The 23896-nt window shown below is 40.2% G+C and overlaps 1 protein-coding gene across 2 annotated transcripts in view; it reads right to left on the bottom strand.

Annotated features, from left to right (window-relative positions):
- The window catches only part of DCX (doublecortin), a 109702-nt gene extending 91513 nt beyond the window's left edge, over positions 1-18189 (bottom strand). For both annotated transcript variants that reach the window (XM_077776450.1, XM_077776451.1), the window contains exons 1-2: positions 17812-18189; positions 8515-8855 (exon numbers count right to left, since the gene is read on the bottom strand). In XM_077776450.1, coding sequence (XP_077632576.1) covers positions 8515-8855; positions 17812-18175 — 705 coding nt within the window. In that variant the 5' untranslated portion in view covers positions 18176-18189. The remainder of the gene's footprint in view (positions 1-8514; positions 8856-17811) is intronic.
- Positions 18190-23896: the final 5707 nt, after the last annotated feature.

Raw genomic sequence — 23896 nt, 5'->3', positions numbered from 1 at the left:
TGATAGCTAAAAGGTACAGAATTTTTTTAGGTAATAAAAATGTTTTAAAATTAACTGTGGTTGTGGTTTCTTATATCTATAGACATATATGAAAATCATTGAATTGTACACTTTGAATGGGTGAAGTATATGGTATGTAAATTATATCTCAACTAAGCTATTACTGAAAAAAGTAACCCAAGCAATTCAGGGCCTTGCCCTACATTCCATGCCCCAGTCCTGCTTAGTACCACCCTAAAGAAATAGGACACGGGACAAGCAAGTTTGGATGGGTCTTGGATGAGAACATGAGTAGTCTACAGCATGACAGTGAACACTACCAAGGAAAAATGGTTCCTTTTCACTTCTTTTATCAAGTCTCCTTGGTTTTTTTCTACATAATGAACCTTAGCCAGCCTCATTGCTATAGCAGTGGCCTCGGAGTGAGTGAGTATTTCCAAACATCTATATAAGAGAAACTTCCATGCTGTTAGCTTACACCACATTTCTTAACAGTTCTAGAAAACTTCAGAGTATTTTGCTGCTAACTTTTGATGCCAGGGTACCCCCAAATATGTGTATATGGGCCACTACTATTTCTAAGTGTCATATTAAATTCAAATTTAGGGGCACCTGGGTGGCTCAGGTGTACAACTTCAGCTCAGGTCATGATCTCATAGTTCATGAGTTTGAGCCCCGTGTTGGGCTCTGTGCTAACAGCTCAGAGCCTGAAGCCTACTTTGGATTCTGTGTGTGTGTGTGTGTGTCTCTCTGCTGCTCCCTCCCCCTCAAATATAAACAAACATTAAAAACTTTTTTAAATAAAATAAAATAATAAATTCAAATTTAAAAAACTGTCTTATCTTTTCAACAAATGGTGCTGGGAAAATTAGCTACATATTTCCCCCAACACACACAACAAAAAAGAACCTTGATCCCTACCTCACATCATACACAAAACTGAATACAAAATGGATCAGATACTTAAATATAAGAGATAAAACTATAAAACTTCAAGAAGAAAACATGGGAGAAAATTTTTAGTTCNTGCTGACAGCTCAGAGCCTGAGGCCTGCTTCAGATTCTGTCTCCCTCTCTCTCTGCCCCTCCTCTGCTTGTGCTCTCTCTCTCTCAAAAAAATAAATAAACATTTTAAAAAGAAAATTAATAAATTAGACTTCATCAGAATGAAAAAATGCTCTTGAAAAGTTAAGATAGTCATTAAAAAGATGAAAAGACATGCTACAGACTGGGAGAAAATAATTGCAAATTACATATCTATAAAAGACTTGTATCCAAAATATATAAGAACTCTTATAACTCAATAATAAGAAAACAGATAACTAAACTTAAAAATGAGCAAAGGATCTAAACAGACAATGTCCCAAAAAAAGGTATATAAATGTTCAATGGCATGTGAAAAAATATTTGATATCATTAGTTATTAGGGAAATTCAAATGAAAACCACAATGAGATACCACTTCATACCCACTAGGATAACCAGTTTTAAAAGGATGTGGAGGAACTGGAATTCTCATACGTTGCTGATAGGCATGAAAAATGGTGATGCTACTTTAGAAAACATATTGGCAATTTCTTAACATTTTGAACATATAACCCAGCAATAACACTACTAGGTATTTACCCAAGATAAATGAAGGCCACATAAAAATCTGAATATGAATGTTAATAGCAGCATTATTCATAATAGCCAAAACGTGGAAACAACCAAATGGCCATCAACTAATAAATTAATAAATAAAATGAGATAGATTTCTACAATCGGTTATTATTCAGTCATAACAAGGAATGAAGTACTGCTATGCCACAATATGATCATTACTGAAAACATGCAAAGAAGTAAGCCACAATAAATCACATAATTATGCGATTCTGTTTATATTAAATGTCCTGAATGGGCAAATCTGTAGAGATAGAAAGTAAATAAGAGATTGCCTAGGGATGGAATGACTGGGGATCGGAGCATGATGTCTACAGAGTGTAGTACGCGTATGTGTGTGTGTGTCTGTGTCTGTGTGTGTGTGTGTGTGTGTGTGTGTGTGATGAAATTGTTCTAAACTTGATTGTGGGGATGGATGCACAACTCTGTGAATATGCTAAACTCTGCTGGATTATACACTTAAAATGCATGAACTGTATGATATTAGAATTATATCTCAGTAAGGGTATTTTAAAATCAGTATTTGAGGGCAATGCTTTTCTTGCCCTTTTGAGGGAATGACAATGAGAAAGATGAAAATAAAGAGTGAAGGTCAAGAGGCCAATTACTTCATGGCTGGTAATGGAATAGTCTGCATCCCCAGATCAATCCCCACTTGATAATCCTCTCCAGTTTACTCAAGAAATTGTTCCAGTGCTAACTTTCCCTATTGGCAATGATCCTTCCCGGCATTGGAAATAGCACCACCGTGGTGGAGATACCTTAATAATGACACTGTCAAACACCTGTCACAATTTTAGCAAGCTGGCTTTTATCTTGTTTTGTTTTATGATTCCTCCACCCTCTACTTCTTATATCACCCATTGGAGGGAAAAAGAGGTCAAATCAAAATTATAAGCTTGAAAATATGCTTTAGTCATGCCATCACAAAAATTTCGAGATCTTATATTCAGATCTTATGAATATAAGAACTGTGCAAATACTGTAGGGACCATCCTAGAAAGCAACATATCCCCCAAGGTGAGTACTACATTACATTGGAGATTATGGGAGCACAGAGAGTTGAAGGACATTGAGAAGAATAGTGGCTTGGTGAAAAAATATTTAGACAGAAACCACACTGTGAGATGAATACTCTGTTATCATAGAGCTAGAAGTACTCTTGGAGGTCATGTACTTATATCAAAACTTAAGGGGCAGAGAAGAGATGTGATTGGCCCCATATCACATAGTTAGTGGAGAATAGAGAGGATACTAAAACTCAGGTCTCTGAATCCCAGTTTAGTGCTCTTTCTATATGCTGAATGTTGGATATTGACAGACTAGTTGGTGTGGGAGACCGGAATACGATGCCAAAGCTTTTGATTGAAACAGCCAGGCCCCACCTCCATCGATGCTCAGAGCCAAGAGCATCTCTTTAACATTACAACTCTAAAAGGATAAATTACTGAAGAAATAACCAATTGCCAAGCTACACTTTGCCTTTTCTTTCCGGAAGGACAGTATATTTGATGTTTGGCTACTTCCATCATATGCCTTCTTTTAAAGTACAAAATCTACCTCACTGTGAGGCATCTTGAAGTACACATTACAAATGGCAGGGTAGTTTGCAAACTGTCTCCTGTCACAGAGCCTGGCTTTCCATTTTTGCTCTTTTCCACTTCATGCCTAAGCCAATCCTCTCAAAGCCTGTCTTCAGGAATTGAATCTGTGGAAGGGGGGGGAGGGGTATCTTTGGCAATACAAACATCACCTTTCCAGCCTTGGTTTGTTCAAGAGAAGGTCAATGATAAATGACCTCCCTCTTGGGGCATAACTTATGGCCACGTGGCCTTTTCTGTTGAGCCCAATGTTGACTGAAAGGGTCATAACACTAGGAAGAAAAAAAAGGTTGGCTCTGTGAGAGGTGGAGGCCAAAGAATGTAAGTAAGACCAAAAGTAGCTGGAGGGGTCAGAGATGATGGGGGTGAGGGAGAGCAAAGCTGGCTACATAGGCAAAGTAAGAACACATTCACCTTGGGAAATGCACTCAGCATTTTCAAGGTTAATCCAACTTGTCTTCCTGTGTTTCCTGTAATTTCCTCTGTGCCTGCAGCACCCAGTTATTTAGTATAGGAAGACAGAACAAGTTTTTTTCTGGAATACTTAACAGTTTTTCAAACATCCTCTGTGCTCTCATTTTCCTATTTCATCATCTTATAGCTCAAAACATTTCTTAAAACTCCTGTTCTAGCTTTCAAGGCTTTGGGTCATCTTGGAATCAGCTTAAAACCCTTTCATGTTATTTTTCTGAGACCTAAAATTCCTGGTCCAAGTAGTTGGTACTAGAAAGATAATAGAGGAACAAAATAAATTCATCCAATTGAAAACTGGGCTAACAAAGCTAACAGAAACACTAAAGGCTATACTTAGCCTTCATGCTCATGTCTTGAGGCAGTGATAAATCTTTAACTGCACAGAACCTGCATGTGGACAAAATGGAGACCAGAGATGCCAATAAGTGCAGCATGAATATAGATGGTGTAAAGACCAGCTGCACCCCTGTTTAAGATGCCAAAAACCTAGAAGTCTATTATTAAAGCTCTGCATCTCTAACGGAAATACCATGCTCCATGCTTTACAGAAATGAATACAAGGCTAGGGGGTGCCTGGGTGGCTCAGTTGGTTAAGTGTTTGACTCTTGATTTTAGCTCCAGTCATGATCTCCCAGTTGTGAGATAGAGCCCTGCATAGGGCTCGGTACTGGACGTGTAGCCTGCCTAAGATTCTCTCTCTCTTCCTCTTCATTTCCCCCCAAAAAACAAACAAACAAACAAACAAATAAATACAATGTTTAGAAAAATGAACTTAAACCTAGACTACAGAGCTCTTATTACCAAGTGAAACAGAAATTTGGGTTCTAGTCTTTAAACATCCATGACCTTTAAGCATAAATGCATGGCTTGATCATGAAAATTAATATTTGGATAATTTTGTCAACACCCTACAACAACCACTCCAGCTGTGAAAGAATCAAACTAAAAATCTCACCTGGGAGTTAACTAACATGCATGATCATCTAACCCTTCATATTTTCCCTGACCTCCTAGAAATCCATTACAGCCTTTGAAATTAGCAAGAGCCCTGCTGACTCCTCCTCATTTCATTAGCAACTTCTTATTGAAATGAGGAATAAGTTCGTACCCATTTGTACTGATGATGGTTAATTTCTCTGTCTACACAGACCACAAATATCTCAGGGGCAATGAGTCAGGAAATCTGTCTTTTATATTGGCAAAACATAAGCCTTAAAAAGATCAAGGGCTCCGAAAGCCATCCAAACAAAATAAAAACAGAGAGAAAGAGATAACAGCCATGTCTGTAGATTTCTTGTCAATCGGTGTAAGCCAATCAATCAACTGGTAAACGGAAGAACAGAAGCAATAATAAATCTGGAATAATCAACTGGGTTGTTTTAACTGATCATTATTCAAACAAATGAAGAGAAAACCACGTGATTTTTGTCAATTTGAGATCCAGTTAAAGCAAGACCAAATCCATGTAATGGCCTTGATTTCATGATTAAAATGTTCCATAACAAATAATCTTGACCATACGTTGTCCTTTCCACCTAGTGCCACATTTAGTCAAAGACAGACATGGAATATCCAAGCAAGTCCAAGCCATTGCAACACATGTGCCTTCAGCCTGCATTGAGGAAGGTCATGTTCCCAAGCAGTAAGACTACCCACCAGTAATCAAAGTGACTGACAGGTGTTAACATTAGAGCTGTCATCACCAGAACTGGGGAATGGGCTGGGCTCCAGGATTTTGCGTTTGGCTGACTTTCAGTATACTCAGCACCTATTTTGTAATTGGTAGGTTTGTTCTTGCACCCCCAAATTTTGTTATTTAATGTCCTTTATGTAACCACACAACAATGTTTGATTTGTGGGTTACTCCGTGCATACCAATCTTACCAGCGAGGTTAGGGTAGTTAGTTCCTAATCATTCAGCATCTTCTGTAAACAGCATTTCCTAGTGTGCTCTGTAGAATATATACATGTATATCCCATAAAAATGTTTGTGGTTAAATAAAATTGGGAAATCCTGGGTCTAAATTAAATGGGTTTCCTTTCTGCAGGACTTCTCAGAACATTTAATGTGCCAACGAGCACTATGAATCTCTAAGAAAGGCATATAATTTTCAGCATTTCACAACATTATTTGACCACAGAACCCTTTTATGAAAAGCTGCAGGGGAGCAGGAGATGGGGACAATTTNATGTTGCCTTAAAAGTCTGTCCTCCATGACTTCCAAGTAAGAAACAAATAGGAGCTCTCCAGGTGGAGTATGCACTCCTATCTTTTCTGATAGACCTAAAGATAGTGTTTGGGGCACAGAAAGCATAGGGCTTCTGAGAACATCTACCTGGGCCAAGTGAGAATCTTTTTATGTCAGTCCATTCAATCAACAAACATTTACAGAGATTCCACAATGTATCAGGAGCTGAGAATTAAAAAGAGAAAGGTTAAGATTGCTTTAACTTTGCACAATGAAGACAGAGAAGTTTTCAGGGATAATATGATATTTGAAACAGGCCTTAAAAAACAACTCCCAGGGGTCCAAGCAGGCAGAAAGAGACATTTTAAGGAGAAGGAACTGTTTTCAGAGGTACTGATGCCTGATAAGGCATTGTTCTGCTCCCTTGAGCACTGCTCCTGATGTTTTTGTACACACATTGTATCATACACTGGCATTTTGTAATATATTCCCCAAAGAAATGGGAGCTAGTGCTTGAAGGAGTTGGAGAAAGCTTGTTTCTCTGTGTGGTCTGCTATAGGATGAAAATCCATCCATCACTGGTTTAGAGCCTACTCAGGTAGGAGGTAGAGGTGTGGCTTTATTTACCACTAAGAGCAATCACAGAATGCCAAAGGTATGGTACAGCTTCACAAAATGCTGGGAATTCATGCTAAGAATGATGGAGGGAAAGTAGAGGGTAAAGAGCTAACATTTATAAATATGTATCTAAATTGTTTAGCAATTGACATATTTCATTTAATGAAGAATCATACGTGTACATATTTACATCTTGTGTTTTAATTTACAAAGGTCTTTCGTATTCATTGTTTCTTTTGATACTCAGGAGAATCCTGTGAGCATGGGTAGGGCAGGCATCATCAGCCCCTTTACACAGAGAAGCGGGAGGCTTCAGAAAGTTAAGTGGTTAGCCCAAGGTCACATAGTAAGTTGCAATATTATAATTAGAAACCAGGTCTTCTGCATCTCAGTCTTAAGTCCTTGATTTGTATTTGTCATGCATTACTCCAAGAGGCTGAAGGGATAGAGAAGTGGACTTATGCCCAATATAAGGAAAATCTTTTTAAAAAAACACAGCTTTTCAACAGTGGAATAGGCTGTCTTGTGAAATTGAAATGGTTGTAGAGTATATCCTTGCCATAGGTGGAAGATTAAATGCCATGGCTTTTAAGGTCACTGTCAATGCTAAGATCCAATGATCCTAAAACCCCTAAGTTCTATTTCCCCAAAGTAAGGTTTCCAGTGATTAAGTCTGGTCCTGGGAAGCTCCTGTGTAATACCTCCTTGGTCCTCAAGAAAGAGATACTCTTTGAGAGATGCTTGGGAGTTGGAACTTTTCCCATGGCAGGTAAATTTGTTGCTTTTGTACAACACAAATCACATACAACCAATGCCTCCAGGTATCACTCAGACCACAAAATGAGGAACATGTAGAAGTTCCTNTCCTCAGGGGAATTTAGAAAAATTCCCAAATATGTGATTTTGAGTTTTACCAGAAATTTAAAAACTTGCAGCATTCAGTATATGTTAGAAATTATGGGAGGAGACACAGTTCTGCATTTGAACACTCATCAGTCATTCTGATGTACAGTGAATCTGCTTTTTTAGAATATATATAATTGCTGAAACAGCAAAGGTATTTTAAGAGGTAGAGAGTATGGACCGATAATAATCCACAGTTGTCTTCTCTTATGTGGGACCAGGATTCTCTTTAGAGCCAACAGAACCAGCCACTGTTCCAATTCTCTTGGAACATATTTTGTCATACATTTACAGCTCCCTATGCTCAAGAGAATGGTGCATCTGTCTGATGGAGACGCCTGGCTGCATTCTTTCCCAGATATTAATATAGGTGGCACTTTAGTAGCATAACCAATGACATGAAGAACCTGATTTGGAGAGGAACAGATGGCAGCATCTTTCTTGGGCTGATTTTAGGATCCTGAAATAGTCCCTTTCTCACACAAAACCATCAGTGGAACCAAATTAAGACAGCCATGTCACATGGAAAAGGGAGAAAGGAAAAATGTGGCCTAGTGTGAGGCAAAGACAATGAACCTGAGACTTCAGTGTTTCCCCGGTATCTTAGTCCTTTCATACAAGTGCTAATTCAACCTCTTTTCATCAGAATGGATGCTGAATACCCACATGAAGCTATCTAGGAAGAAATGAGCCCGCAAATCTCATTTCTCGTCATATGCATTGAGTGATCAAGGTTGCATCATGTGATAGCTAAATGCATATTTATAAGAATGTATAGGATCTAGGTTCTAGGTCTTTTACTTAGCAGATAAGAAAGCTGAGGCTAAGTGACCATCTTACTCAGTGAGACGAGGCAGATTGAATTTCAAAGCCTCAGATTTCTAGTCCATTGCTTTGTCTGCTGAAAAGACTTTTCTTCCAAATGAGACATGAAATATTAGGTAGGGATGATGGGAGGTGGAGAAAGAGTCCCCCAACCAAGCAAATGATGTCTGAGGTACAGGGTGGTCATCCAAGTATTTAGACCAACTGAGAAGAAAAGTACTTTGAAAAAAAACATGTACCTACCTGTTTTCCATCCAGGGTGTAGAGTTTTTTGACAACCCCGGTCTCTAGTTTGATGGCTTCAGTGATGTCAGTGAGAACTTGTTCAAAAGAGTGGGCTGTCTTCTTGTTCAGAAGCACACGCACAGCCTTCCGAGGCTTCACCCCACTGCGGATGATGGTCACCAGCTTGGGGCGCACAAAGTCCTTGTTCTCTCTGGCCTGGGCACTATTGCTGCTAGCCAGGGACTGCGGGGCTTTCATATTGGCAGATGTCTTCACATTGACAGACCAGTTGGGATTGACATTCTTGGTGTACTCCACCTTTTTAAAGAAGTTGTCTGAGGAACAAACATAGCTTTCCCCTAAGGGAAGAAATAAGTGGTGATTAGTTCAATAGCAGATACATGGACTAGTCTAACCAAACTAACGCACATTGACCTTGGAGTAAGACTTTTAGAGATATGGTGATAATAGCCAACTGTAGGCGCAATTTCTAACTGGGTGCTTTCTCTAAAAATTTGTCTCATTCCAGTTCAAGAGCAAGTCATCAGCAAAACATTTTTCATTATAATGGCATACCTAAGTTGAAAAATCCTATAAGGATTTTGAGGGCTTTAAGGACAATGAACACATACATCTAAGTATAATCTAACAAGCAGGGTTCTCAAGCTTGATACAATTTTATTACAATTGAATATTTATGTTAATTTCTAGGCTGTTTGTTGATATTTAGGGGCATATCTGGAATGTTTTTAACATACTTGCCAAGAAGCTAGATTGTCCTTTGCACAAGGACATACTGAGCTGAGTATGTGGCTAAACAGTGGAATATTGGTATGTGAAATGTGTGTGTGTGGTGAATATATACACTGCTCTACTGCTTACCTCCACATCCAAAGGGAAAAACTGCCTGAATAACAACATGCACACACACGCACACACACACACACACACACACACACACACACAGCATTGCTTGTGTTTGCAAATCTAGCTGTTGCTTGAGGAATACTTTCCCTTATTACTACCACCCACCCCTCATCTTTTCATTTTCCCCAATGCTATACACTAGATCTGTGTATTAAAGGCTATCTTCACCAGAACTCACCCTTGGCTGCCACAAGTAATGAGGTGGAGATTTGAGAATACGTTATGCAGCTAGATTTATGGATTGGAAGAATCTAGTGTAATTTTCATATTTACCTTTGACTAGAGGAAATGACTAATATAGCGGAAGGAACACAGGGGCCAGAGGCAAGGTAGTGGAGCAAGGGGGGTCGGGGGGGATTAGACACCTGGGACTAGAAGCTGGAGAAAAGAGAAAGAGAAGTAGGCTCAGCCTGTGGGAAAGATTATTGGAAAAGGTTGAATTTGTTGAGTCAAACACATTAGCCTCAAGGTATATCGAAGTTCACCCAGAGGTCGAGCTGCAGAAAACTAGTGTGAGTTAATCAGGCTTAACTCATCAGTAATAACTCAAAATAAATAAGCTGGTCAACCCTAGCCCTTGCAAAGACAGCATTAAACACAAGTACGGTCTGATGGTTCTTCTTCCGTTGGTCTCAGCAGGAGAACCACGCAGGGACATTCAGAAATATTGGGCTGATAATTCACTCCTTTTGCAAATATTGATTGCTTTGCTGTAGCACCAAATCCTTTAAGTCATGTTAATTAATAAATTTCTCAGTTGGTGCTGAGAGAAGATTCAGTGAGATTCTCTAGGGCACCTTTGAGGACATTTATGTGTGTTTTTGAAGGGGAAGGGTGAGTGGCTTCCAACGTATGCAAAGAGGCTTCCAACACTGCTCTGAGTCCAAGAGGCTGTTAGTGTTCTGTCTTGACAGGGGGACCAAAGGAAGGTTTATAAGTGAACACAGGCATTGTCTCCCACTTGGTGCACATATGCACACCCAGGATGGAGTAGTCAAAGAACTCAGTCAAAAGAAACCCTAATTTCTCTCACCTCCTTGCTGGCAAATCCAACCTAACACAAGGGATTAGAAGCTAGGATCTTTAATTTGTGACTTAAAGGGGTTAATAAGCCCTTTCAATTCCCCCATCTATTCACAGCCAATATCCCCCACAACCTTAGAGATGGCCCCTTGCCTTAGCACTCCACCAGATTCACAGGTACCTTCCAAGAGGTTAGTGCCTTTGAGTCAGATGTTTTCCATAACTTGTCAAGTACTTTAAAACTCTGACAACTGGTGGTGTAGAAATGTGTGAGGCTATATATTTATGATTTCACTTATCTACAGTCTCCTCTGGAGAGTCAGCTGTGTAACCCTATTAGGACTCTGGACTTATTTTGCTCCCATGTCTTAAACCTCTTAAGCCTCTGAACTATGAGTATGATTAACCACCCCGAGATGAAAATGAACATGATGGCAGACAGCTACAGTATCATATGGCACCAAGAACTTTCCAGAGGGCCCAACTCTCAGCCAAATCTATGTTGAGCACCTTCCAACAGTGCATTTTAGTCTCTCCACTCTCTCCTTTTGGCCCCAATATGGAGTAATGGAAAAAGAGCAGCTGATGTGATGTCAGTCAGAATAAGGCCTCCAATACTTCCTAGCTGTGTGCCCTTGAGCAAGTTACCTAACCTCCCTTAGCTTCAGTTACTTGTCTGCAAAGTGTGAATGATAATAACAATACCTACCTCATAAGGTTGTCATGGGGCACAAATCAGATGATGGATAGAAAGTGCTGAGCCTAGAGCCTAGTGCATGGGAAACACCTGATAAACTCTAGCTATTGTTATCATTAAGGCCCTAGTCTTAAAGAATAGAGCGAGAACAAGAAAGAAAGGGGAAAGAAGCAAGGATGAAGAAAGAACTGAGGAAAAGGAGATGAAAAGAAGAGGAGTAAAAGCCCAAGGAAAGAAAAAAGAAAGAAGCAGCAGCAGCCATCTTGGAACTGAGCTATAATCATGTATATAATACGATTATTGCCCACGTCTCATGCCTCAAAGATACCAGCTTCCTACTGGTGAAGAGGAGATATCCAGTTGCTGAAAAAGCCACATGTAAGAGCTCCATGGTTAACATCCAGTGAAGCCACGTGGTGCCACTGCTGATGCACACTGAGGGGAGGACACTTTTTAAAACTTTATATTTTTTAAAGCAGTTCTAGGTTCACAGCAAAATTGAGGGACACCTACAGAGATGTCCCCCCAACCCCCATCCCTACACATGCATAGCCTCCCTCGTAATCAAACATCCCTGACCAGAGGGCAGGATATTTATGGTGGTCAAGGGCAGTAGCTTTGGAAGTCAGTCCCTGAATTCCAGTCCCAATCAGGCCTTTAGGAGCTGTTTGACCTCAGGCAAATCACTTAATCTCTGAGTCTCAGCTTTTCCTTCTATAAATTGAAGGTATTACACTAGGTGACATCTCAGTTCCCTCCAGCCCTGAAGATCTACAAGAAGGAATTTTCTTCTCTTTTCCATCCTCAAAAGGCTGTAGGAGGTAACGTTATGAGAGTCATTAAATTTTAAAGAAATAGGCACCTGAGGACTACTGAGGACTCTCCACTTGTACATCAGACATGCTGCTTCTCTAGACCAAGGCTTCCTCGTTCTATTTTGCAAATATCTGCAACGTCGGCTGCCAGAGCTGGGTGCTTCCTGCATGTCCAGCTGCCTGGCACTTAGAGCTGGATGAAGTGAGTTGCACCTTTACACAGCTGGGTTCCCATCCTGCCACAGCTTCCAGGGGCCATTTCCCACCCATTGGGAGCCTAGAAAGAAAGCCAGAGCCAAGCAAGGTGACAATTTGCTGGAACCGACAATCTGCTTCAGTGCGGAAGAAGGTAAGGAAATGAAGTCATGGAAGCACAGCTGGAAGGCCAGGAAGGGAACAAGCTGTGGGCTCAAGATGATCTAATGTGGGGGCACCCGGGTGGCTCAGTCAGTTAAGTGTCTGACTTCTGTTCAGGTCATGATCTCACGGTTTGTGAGTTCGAGCCCCGCCTTAGGCTCTGTGCTGTCAGCACAGAGCCTGGAGCCTGCTTTGGATTCTGTGTCTTCCTTTCTCTCTGCCCCTCCCCTGCTCCCTCTCTCGCCCTCTCTCCCTTTCTCTCAAAAATAATAAACATTTAAAAATTTAAAGAAAAATATGATCTAATGTCCACCTCCCTTCACTTTCAGGATGGCTCCATTTTCAAAAACATGAAATACACTCATATTTTCTCAGTGCAAAAACACTTCTGCCTGGGCTTTCTCCTCTTTTCCAGAGCTTCCTCATTCAAAAAGGAAAATATTAAATGATACTGTATTGTATTATCCTGTCTATTAATGTTGTGTCTCTTTCCCAGGCGTCTTGAAATCCTTCTTTTTGGCAATGTGCTTGGCTTAGGAGCTAAAGTATAAATTAGTGATAAGGTGGTTTCATCTCATCTCATCTCAAATGAGCTATGACAAAGGGCCTGGATCATAAATGATGTCACTGCTCAACTTAGATTTTCCAGCAAGACGATCCCAATTGTCAATATTCTGTCCCACAGTCCACATAATAATGCTCAAAATAATACCCCAAAGATTGATCTGGATATTCACAAACAAGAAAGTGGGGAAGGACCTGGGCAGGAAAGGAAGGAAAATGATTTTGCAATGAGAACAAAGCAAGACAAAATTAAGAGTCACATTCATTGACTCACTGGGAATATGACTAACACATATATGACCACAGCCTACATGGCCTCACTGAGACTCTTTGTGTACACAAATAGCTGTCAGAAAGCTGAGATGAATAACCTGATTTGGATCCAAAAAGTCACCCTTGCAACTTTCAGTATCTAGCAGCAGACAGTAAACTAGACGCATTAGACAAGGAGTGTCACAGGCCAGAGTGATTGTTAACCAATACCAATTGTTTTTTATTTCATTTTATTTTAGTCTAAATATTTAACAAAGTGGCCATTTGGAAACTGTATGTTCTATGCTCTATTATTCCTTTAAGATCTACAAAGAAAAAACATACACACACAGAACAAAAGACTTCTTCACTTCCAGGAACTCTCATCACTGTAGTTATCTGAAAGGGAACATCGGGATCACCTAACCCAGTATTTCTCAAGTTTAAGAGATCACCTGGGGAGATTTGTTAAAAACAAATTCTGTGACCCTAGCCCTAGGGTCAGTAGATCAGGGATATGATCCAGGAATTGATATTTTCCTGAATATCTGAAAGAACCTGAAAGGCAGCCAGGTTTGAGAGCCACTGGCTGTCCCACCCCCTCAGTAGCATGATCATTATTGCTATTATTTTTTTTGTATCATTAACAATAATATCTTATAGCTTTACCTTATCGATGTGTTTCCATAGCTCTTATCTAGTTATATCCTCACAACCACCCTGACAGGTAAAGAAGGCAGGTGTTACTAGTCTCATTTTACAGATAAGAATGTTACAATAGGTACACAAGATGTGGTCCATACATACAATGGAATATTCTTCCTCAATGAAAAGGACAAAAGTGTTGATACACAGTATAATGTGGATAAACCTTGAAAACACTTTTCTAAGGGAAAGAAACCAGTCACAAAAGACTAGATGGTGTATGATTCAGTTTATATAAAATGTCCATAATAAGCAATCTGTAGAGACAAAGGGTAGGTAAGTTGCTGCCTAGGACTGGAGAGAGTGAGAGAAATGAACAGTAACAGCTAATTGATACAGGGTTTCTGTTTGGGGTGATGAACATTATATATAATTATATTATGATGATGGTTGCATTACTTGGTAAATTTTCTAAAAATCATTGAATTGTAAGGGTGCCTGGGTAGCTCAGTTGGTTGAGCATCTGACTCTTGATTTCAGCTTGGGTTATGACCTCAAAGGGTTGTGGGTTCAAGCCCTGCATTGGGCTCTGGGATGACAGCATGGATCCTGCTTGAGATTCTCTCTCTCCCTCTCTCTTTGTCTCTCTTTCTCTCTCTCAAAAATAAACTTAAAACTTATTTAAAAAAATTTTTTTAATTAAAAAAATCATTGAATTGTACACCTAAATGGGTGATTTTTACATTGTATAAATTATACTTTAAAATGGTGGTTTTCTTCAAAAATGCTGTTTTAGAAAGAACATTATTTACACTGATGATAAGTCATGTAGCTAATCAGCTATAAGCTAAGACAGCTTAATAGTCATCGCTACCCGTTTTTCAGTGTTACTGTATGCCAGGAATAATAGTAAACACTTCCTACCCATTTTCTTATTTAATCCTCAAAGCAGCTACTCCCACTTTACAGATGAAAAACTGAGGCTCAGGGAGTATAAATGGTTTCCCCAAGGTCACACCAGTAGCAGGTGGCAGATCTTGGATTGGAAACAAATCTGATTCCGAAGACTTCTTTTCCTGTGATAACCTTCTGCCTATAAGACTAGAACCTGCTGCCTCTGATTCTTCATCAGGGATCTTTCCAAACCTTTTCAGTGTGAAGTCTCTTGGGGAACAATGTGCATGAATTTTCTTAATTTTTCATTCAACCTGTTCCAGTGGTGAACAAAGTGAGGGACTTCTGCCCTCCATTCCTAGAAGAGTAGTTCCAAAGGGCAAAACAAGAGAGAAAAACCTTTTTCTTCTTTATCTTCCTCATCTCCAGTGCCCTTTCCCATCTGGTTCTGCGGCAATGGAAAAACTGGCCACATTTCTCTAGATTATCCTAATGATACTCCAGAATTTTCTTGACTGAATGGGCAGTAATAAGGACTGGGAGGTCATTGAAGCCCACTGCAGCTTATAGATGCAGATGATATATGAATAAATGCAAGTGAGCCTTATTTACATTCTACATAACCCAGGAAGTACTACCAGTGCACCCAGGGGAGGAGTCCAATCTAGCAGGACTCAAAAGGGTCAGAAGACAAGGTGCAGTCTTCAAAATTACATTTATTATCTATATTGAACTGAGATTATCACAAAACATACATACACACACACACAAACACACACACACACACACATCTAGGAAGAAAAATCAATATCAAAGGTTTGTCCTTGAGCAAGATATGTTAGCAAATGGATCTGGGGAGGGAGGAAGTCTGTGCATGATACTTTTCTTATATCTAATACAAGAACATTCTAATTCTTACTCGAAATACAAAGTCCCTTGGTTCATAATTCTGCCCTAGCATCTGTCATGGTCTGTAACAAATCACAAATAGTGGCAATGAGGACACACTGGGTGATTCAAGGTACTTGTGAAAATTATGACGGAATCACCTCTCAGATTCAACTTAGTCACGGGTTTTAAAGTGACAAAAGATGCACAGCCTATCAGTTACTCTGTTGGACAGCTCCCTCAACATCCGGCCAAGTCCTTCTAGTTTGCCCTGTCTCTCCTTTAAGATGTGTGCTAGGATAGTCAATCCTTCCACATTCAGAAAAAAACTCAGATTAACCTGTGCCTGGACATTCAGCATATGATCAAATAATCTGAGCCTTCTCAGCATTGTTTTTCAAGGTCAGCTATGTGGAAAAATCTTAGACTTGAACCCTGAGACCCAGATCCAGTAGCTATATGGACACTGTCTCTTATCAGTAACTGGCCACAAATCACTTGACCTGACTTGAGAAATAGCAGCGACTTGCAATAACGTGGTCTTGTGTGAAGGAAGCCCTCATGCTCCTTTGTCTAAGAACACAAGAAAGCTAGAAGCAATGAAGCAGAGGCGGGGCACTCCCACACCAAGTCATTTAACGTGCTGTTTCTCATTCCTTGTTGGCTGCTTCATAACCTAGCTTCCCTAGAGATCTGCCCGCTCTAAACTCACCTTTGTTCAGGGAATGGAAGGTGTGAGGAGGTAGGGCTAGAGGGATGGAGGAGAGGGTTTGGGAAGCACCATTTGCATGATCACTATCTCTTGAAGTTGTCCGTTTTTTATAAATTTTTAAATGTTTTATTTATTTCTGAGAGAAAGAGGGAGAGAGCAGGGGAGGGTCAGAGAGAGAGAGAGAGACACAGAATCTGAAGCAGGTTCCAGGCTCTGAGCTAGCTGTCAGCACAAAACCCAGCGGGGGCTCGAACCCATGAACTGTGAGATCATGACCTAAGCCGAAGTCGGATGCTTAAATGACTGGCCCACAGGTGCCCCTGAAGTTGTCCTTTAAAGCACCATCTCAAGTTAAACTGATTACATGTTATAGCGATTTAAAAGTGGGGATATGCAACTGATGAATGGATCAAGAAGATGTGGTTTATCTATACAATGGAATACTACATGGCAGAGATAGAATGAAATCTGGCCATGTGTAGCAACGTGGATGGACCTTGAGGGTGTTATGCTCAGTGAAATAAGTCAGGCAGAGAAGGACAGATACCATATGTTTTCACGTATAGATGGATTAGGAAGAACTTAACAGAGGACCATGGGGGAGGAGAAGGGGAAAAATAGTTGGGGAGAGGGAGGGAGGCAAACCATGAGAGACTTTTGAATGCTGAGAACAAACTGAGAGCTGATGGGGGTGGGGGAGAGGGGAAGGGGGTGATGGGAATGGAGGAGGGCACTTGTTGGGATGAGCATGGGTGTTGTATAGAAATCAACTTGACAATAAACTATTTAAGAAAAAAAAGTGGAGATAGGGAGGCATCTACCATATAATTGACTTGATAATGTAAAATATTAAGAATGTGTCCCAAGAGTGATCTTCTAAATAACCACAGAGAAAGGCGTCATAAATGAGCAACTTTTGGTAAGAGCTGAGATATGCCTTCTTTTTGAGAGGTTACCATGTTTTTTGGGGTTTTCAAAAACATAGTCATNTTTCTCTCAGTGGCCTCAGCCTTAGGGACACACCCTGAAGTGGGCTTTTTAGAAGCAACAGCTGAGCAGTGACCACTTACCTAAAAAGATAATCCTTTATGAATATGTCCAGGAAGTCCTGCTTTTAGGGTGCATATTTCCATGTGCTGCAATTCAGTCTCTCACCAGCACAAAGGATATTTGGATACCTTTCTGTTAACCCAACCAAAGTTCCTTCTTCATTTTACAGCACTAAGGACTTCATGGTCTGCCTCAATAACGCTACTTAGAATTGACTATGAACAAGTAAATGACACAATTCAGTTTCCTTTGTACCTGGCAGATAAACACAAGGCATTATCACCACCATCCACACTCCAACACCAGCAGAGACTGAAGGCTATGAAGGGCAATGACTAATGGCTCTGTTGATGCCTATAGGACCAGAGAGTCTCAACAACAACCTGGTGTTCTGACAAACACATTTCCTAATTTTTTTCCATGAACTCCAAGAAATGTAACCATAACCAACGATGCCACCCCCCACAAAGAGCCACCACCCTTGAAATTACCTTCCTCCAGTTCATCCATGCTTCCGATTTTCCTGGATCCATCAATGGTGTAAATGTAACGCACTCCCTGAGGCAGGTTGATGTTGTCAGACAGAGATCGAGTCAGGTCAGCCAGCAAGGCATCGAAGCTGCGAAAACGGTCAGAGGACACAGCGTACACAATCCCCTTGAAGTAGCGGTCCCCATTGCGGTAGAAACGTACCTTCTTGGCTTTCTTCTCGTTGCTCAGTGCCTGCAAGGTTCTGGTTCGGTAGAAGCTACAATGGGCGCTGTGAGTGGGGCTGGGCAGCCCATTCATCCTTGACCCTCGCATGTTCCTGGATGTCTTATCTCTTTCGTCAAAATGTCCAAAATCAAGTTCCATATTTTGATGGAACCTCAGAGACCTGAGTGTTGGACAAAGGGGGTGAGAAGAGGCAAAGAAAGAAGGGCAGGGAGGGAAAAAAAAGAAAATTCAAATATTAGCCAGTTCCAGTTCTGCAATCTGCTGCTTGTGAAAAGAACTGCTTGAAAAAAGCCTNACAGAAGAGAGGGAGGGATTTTGAAATTTCCTAAAATCCTGGGACTTATTGACAGTGGCTCCTATCAAATTGTAACTTCAGGCTAAATACATTAAAACTGGCATCTGTTTCCTCACACATGCCCACATGACTAACAGTTGTAAATGAATCCATAGCCTGACAAGATCCCCTTGAAGAGAATAGAAGGCACTAGCTGAGGTTAGTATCTCCAGTTTAGGAAGCAATCTTTGTGCCTCAGTCAAATGACTACTAGGGGGAATGTTTTTATTTTATTCCCAACCNTAAACCAGGATTCTTTTTTAAAGGGACAGCCTCCAGGGAATAGCTAGTGTCTTTGTGCTATTCATCAAACCCTTTCCCCACCGAGCTGGTGCAGCTATCTGACATTCATAAGAAATAAGCTGGGGGAAAAAAAGGATTAGAAAAATCAGTTATTTAAAACGTTATCAGATTTGCTTCTCCCTCTCCCCCCAGTACCATTTGATCACAAAGTCCTTTGCTTTCTTTCTTTCCTTCTTTCTCTCTCTCTCTCTCTTTCCTTTCTTTCTTTTCTTTCTTTCTTTCTTTCTTTCTTTCTTTCTTTCTTTCTTTCTNTCCCCAGGGATGCAGCCCCACCTCTTAATGGAATAATTTAATTGTTGAAAGGTTCCCAAATGAGTCCCTGAGAAGCAAGCATATGGGACCTTTAGAAACAAGCACACCTTTCATTGTTCTGGATTTCTATCCTGGCAGAAGAGGCATTTTGCCCTCATAGCACACAATTCACCCCAAACTTGTCTATTGCCCAGGTGCATTAGCTCAGGCAAAAGATGGTCATCTTTCAGATTTGCTTTTTCCTCTTCTGCTGAACCGGGTGGGGGGGTGGAGGGAGAGAGAGGGAAGAAAAGAAAAGAAAAGAGAAAGGAAAGGAAAGAAGAAAGGAATGAAGGAAGAAAGGAAAGAAAGGGAAAGGAAGGAAAGGAAAGGAAAGGAAAGGAAAGGAAAGGAAAGGAAAGGAAAGGAAAGGAAAGGAAAGGGAGAAAGAAAGAAAGAAAGAAAGAAAGAAAGAAAGAAAGAAAGAAAGAAAGAAAGAAAGAAAGAAAGAAAGAAAGAAAGAAAGAAAAGTGAAGCGAAGAAAAGAAAGAAAGAATCAGATCATGAAACCAAACACAACATAAGCCTCAAGCACTAGCAAAGGCAGTGACCACAGCCTATGAACCAAACTATTAACATGCACCTCACAGATGGGGATAAAAGGACTCACAAAGCAATCAGGGCTCAGCTGCTACACACTGCCATATCGAGATATTTGCAAGGGACCAGGAGGACAGGAGATAAAGGAGGATGGATGTCTAGTAGGTTTGCCAGGCTCAGTCCCCCTTTTCTTCCAATGTCACCATGACCTGTGCTGAGCTCAGCATTGTCTCTGTCAGAAAACCTGCAGTAGTAAGAGACCCCACCTCCTGAAGACAAGTAGCAAGCATTTCCCCAGGCATGCCAGTAACATTTGGCTTTGCTTTAGGATCAGGGTGGTATTATTCTAAAGTATTATTCATCACAGTGAAAACAAAGGAACGTCAAACTCACTTTTCCAAAGGAAAATCCCAGGTAGAGGCTTGGGAAAAAAATCCGATAAGATAAGGCAAATAAATAAATAAATAAATAAATAAATAAGAGAATGAGAAGGAAAGAAAAAGAAAGAGCTAGAGCGAGCGCTTTGCCTTGTGCTTTTCCCGTTTGACATCTGTTACATTCTGCCTGAAAATCACTGGAAAGCCCCACTCACCGGTTTTCTGCTGGTTGGGTGGAGATGCTGAGAGAAAGAAAACCAATCTCTCTATGCCTTTGTTGTCTGAGCTCCAAGCAAGAAATTCCTGCCAGGGTGGATAGATGCCTTCTAGGTCCTAGTGCCTTGTCCAGCTTCTCCCCTATAACTCAGGCTTAGTGAATCCCCCCAACTCCTATGATTAATTACATGCTTTTTTTTCAATTCACAGGCTGCATTAACAGCTAGAAGGTTTCATTTATAACCAACAGGAAATTGCAGGGTAGCAAAAAGATTGCACAGGCAAGTGCAGAATGTTCTAATGAGCAATATGCTAGCCCCCTCCCCCCTTTTAAGGGAACTGGCGATTTCGCTTGGCCAAAACCTTAGCTTATTCTGCCTAAGGACCAGAATCAGAGAGTGAAACCAGGCTTCTTAGAAATTGTAGCTCTCTCCCTTAGAAATTGTAGCTCTCTTCCTTTCACCTTCTTGAGACAAAACAATCAAATCTGAACATTCTTGAAGGCATCTTGAAGGCATTCATGCACCCAACACCTGGCTGTTTTTCAAATAAGGTCAGTGGAATAGACTATGAGGGGGTATGAAAAGCATAAGACAAGGGCAAGTACTTCCAGAACTTCATGGGGGATGATGTAGAAAAAGGTCCCAAAAACCTTGTAACTTATTGTAGCAATCTAGCTAATGGAATCTGTGTCATTTACCTTTGAGAGTTTAAGAGTTCAAATCCAACCCAGAGACCTTTCAGTGTGAAGTGCGAGATGAATATTAGACCCTCCTCAAACTTCCTATGTGTTGCTAATTATCTTCTTTATATTAAATATGTTATAAAAGGGAAGGAACCAACCAAATTAAATTTGTTAAATCAGGCTAGACTACAAGACAAAAGAAGAGAAAGGTGAGAGACTAAAGTAGGGGCAGACTACCATCTTCACAACTAAGGCTGCATGCATTAATGGGTAGCACCTTGAACTATCATGACTCCATTTTTTCTTGGCTTCCAGGAAATTCAGAGCAATAGTATGCTTAGTAATGATTTTCTATCTGATTCCTAATGCAATTAGCCCTCCTTTCTAATATATAGCTGTTGGTGATTAATAGGTAAGCATTTTTTGTGCATGTGTTCTACTGTATGATGCCTCAAAGTGGGATAAAAAATGATATTCCTTCCCTGGAAGGTGTTTGCTTAGCAAGCCTACACTGTCTATGTTAGTGGGGCAGACAGGTGCAGTGTGCAATCTGCCTACTCAAGGCTGCCCACCTTGCTGCTGCTCTTCTGGTTTCTAAAGAAGTACCCTCAGGGGACTGCCTGTGTATCGTGTGTTCTCTTCCATTTGTTTCTGCCTTACACTGTGGCCATCTCCTGAAAAATCAGGATTATTCAGGTCAAGAGCAGAGAAGTATCAAGGAATAGGAACAAGGAAATGGGGAAACTCAAAATAATGGTTGCAGTTTCCGGTACAGCCCCTCTGGAAAACAGTGTGGAGGTTCCTAAGGAAACTAACAATAGAACTCCCCTATGACCCAGCAATAGCACTGCTAGGAATTTACCCAAGGGATACAGAAATGCTGAGGCATAGGAGCACATGTACCCCAATGTTCATAGCAGCACTCTCAACAATAGCTAAAACATGGAAAGAGCCTAAGTGTCCATCAACAGATGAATGGATCAAGAAGATGTGGTTTATCTATACCATGGAATACTACATGGCAATGAGAAACAATGAAATCTGGCCATGTGTAGCAACGTGGATGGACCTTGAGGGTGTTATGCTGAGCAAAATAAGTCAGGCAGAGAAGGACAAATATCATATGTTTGCACGTATAGGAGGATTAGGAGGAACTTGACGGAGGAACAAGGGGGAGAAGAAGGGCGGAAATGGTGGGGGAAAGGGAGAGAGGCAAACCATGAGAGACTCTTGAATGCTGACAAAAACTGAGGACTGATGGATGTGGGGGGGAGGGGGGATGGGCATGGAGGAGGGCACTTGTGGGGATGAGCACTGAGTGTTATGTGGAAACTAATTTGACAATAAACTATTTGTAAAAAAATAAAAATTAAAAAAATTAAAAAATTTAAAAAAATAAAAAAATAAAAAAAATAATGGTTGCAGTTTCCTTGTCCAGCAAGGCCAATGTCTTAATTTTTTATTACATGTTATAAGTGGATAACAATTGATTTTGTATAAGGATTCAAAACATTTTTAAATTTCTAGTGACAATAAAAGAATGTATGGTATGATAAAAACTTAAACATACAGGATTTACAATAGATTTTAGAGGGAATTCACTCATGATATAGGCTTTGCAACACTACTGTGGAGGCTGCAAAATGTCTTTAGTCAACAGTCTAGGGTAGATGATTTTGTTTGTATACATCAAAGAGCAGACAGGTGAACAAGATCAATGTCTCCAGTGTGAGGTACATTAATGTTAATAAGTATTCTTTAAAAACAAACAAGCAAAAAATGGTTGTTTGGTCAGAAATGTTTAAAAAGTGGTGGAATAAGCAAAATTTGTTTTCTTTGCCATAAAACTTCTCCTTTAATATACTTTAAATGTGGCATGCATCTCCAAAAAGGCAATTTAGCATAAAGGTCTTCGTGATTTTTTTCAAAGCACATCTCATTGACTAATACTTTATGGATAAACCTTTTGCAAAAACTGGACTAGATCATCTCACAATCATATTTCCTCTCAAAGAACTCTCAACTACTCATCAAGATTTTTCTCCCACTTCCTCAAAGGAGAAGGATTACTGGCAAAAAAAGAAGGTCTCAGGCAAAAGTCCAGGAAGAAAGTGCATCTTTATGTATGGATGTCAATTTTGACAATCAAGGAGCTCAATGGAGTGAAGAGGTTGAAGAAAAAGTATGACACCACCATTGTGGGAAAAGTGGCACTAAGATGTTTTGAGTGATTACCATGTGCCCACAGGCAAGATGCAGAATCTGAGACATCAGTCACTGCTCTCTGAGGAGCTTGAAGACTCATTGAGGAGACAGGACAAGAATATGTATCTTGTAAAAATCAAGACGAGGAAAGGGGGAAGGATTCAGATCTTTCTTGATATGTTGTAGTGTGGGTTAATCGAACTCAGCTTAAAGATCAGGATCAGGTAGCAAGACCATTCATCATATGCACACACACACACACGCACACACATGCACACACACACATACATATACAATTTATCACTAGAATACCTTACCTATCAAAAACACAGACAGTAGCATCTGGGGTTAGGCAGGTTATACAACAGGAAGTGAAGTTGAACATATATACAAATTGTTTATGGGCACCACAAAACTATAAAGTATATGAGAATAAAGCCCAAAAATATGTCTAAGACTTTATTGAGAAAATCATAAAATTATTGAAGAACATTACAGAAACTGTGAATACATGTAGAACCAGATGGTGCTTATGGATGGCCAGAAGCAATGTTGTAATGGTATCAGTCGACTCCAAAATAATCTATATATATGAAGAAATTCCAATGAAAATCCCACCAGAAAGTTTTGTGAAATTCATAAATATCAGTTGAAATGAAATATATATTATTTTAAGGATTAAATGAGTAAACAAATTTATGTAAAGTGCTTAGAACAAAGCATGGCACATAGTATGTATGATACAAGTATTAGTTTTTATTATCCTTCAAATATTCACATGACAAGTCCTTCACTTCTTTAAATCTTTTCCAAATAGTGACTTCTCAACAAGACCAACCCAGGCCACCTTATTTAAAGTTACAACTTTCCCTCTTAACAAAGCACTCCCAGTTTCCTTTATTCTGCTC

This window comes from Crocuta crocuta, unplaced genomic scaffold (assembly GCF_008692635.1).
Source record: "Crocuta crocuta isolate KB4526 unplaced genomic scaffold, BGI_CrCroc_1.0 scaffold238, whole genome shotgun sequence".
In the NCBI taxonomy this organism is placed as follows: Eukaryota; Metazoa; Chordata; class Mammalia; order Carnivora; family Hyaenidae; genus Crocuta; species Crocuta crocuta.
Note: the sequence above shows the minus strand (reverse complement) of the source record. Positions and strands in the feature narration are given on the sequence as shown.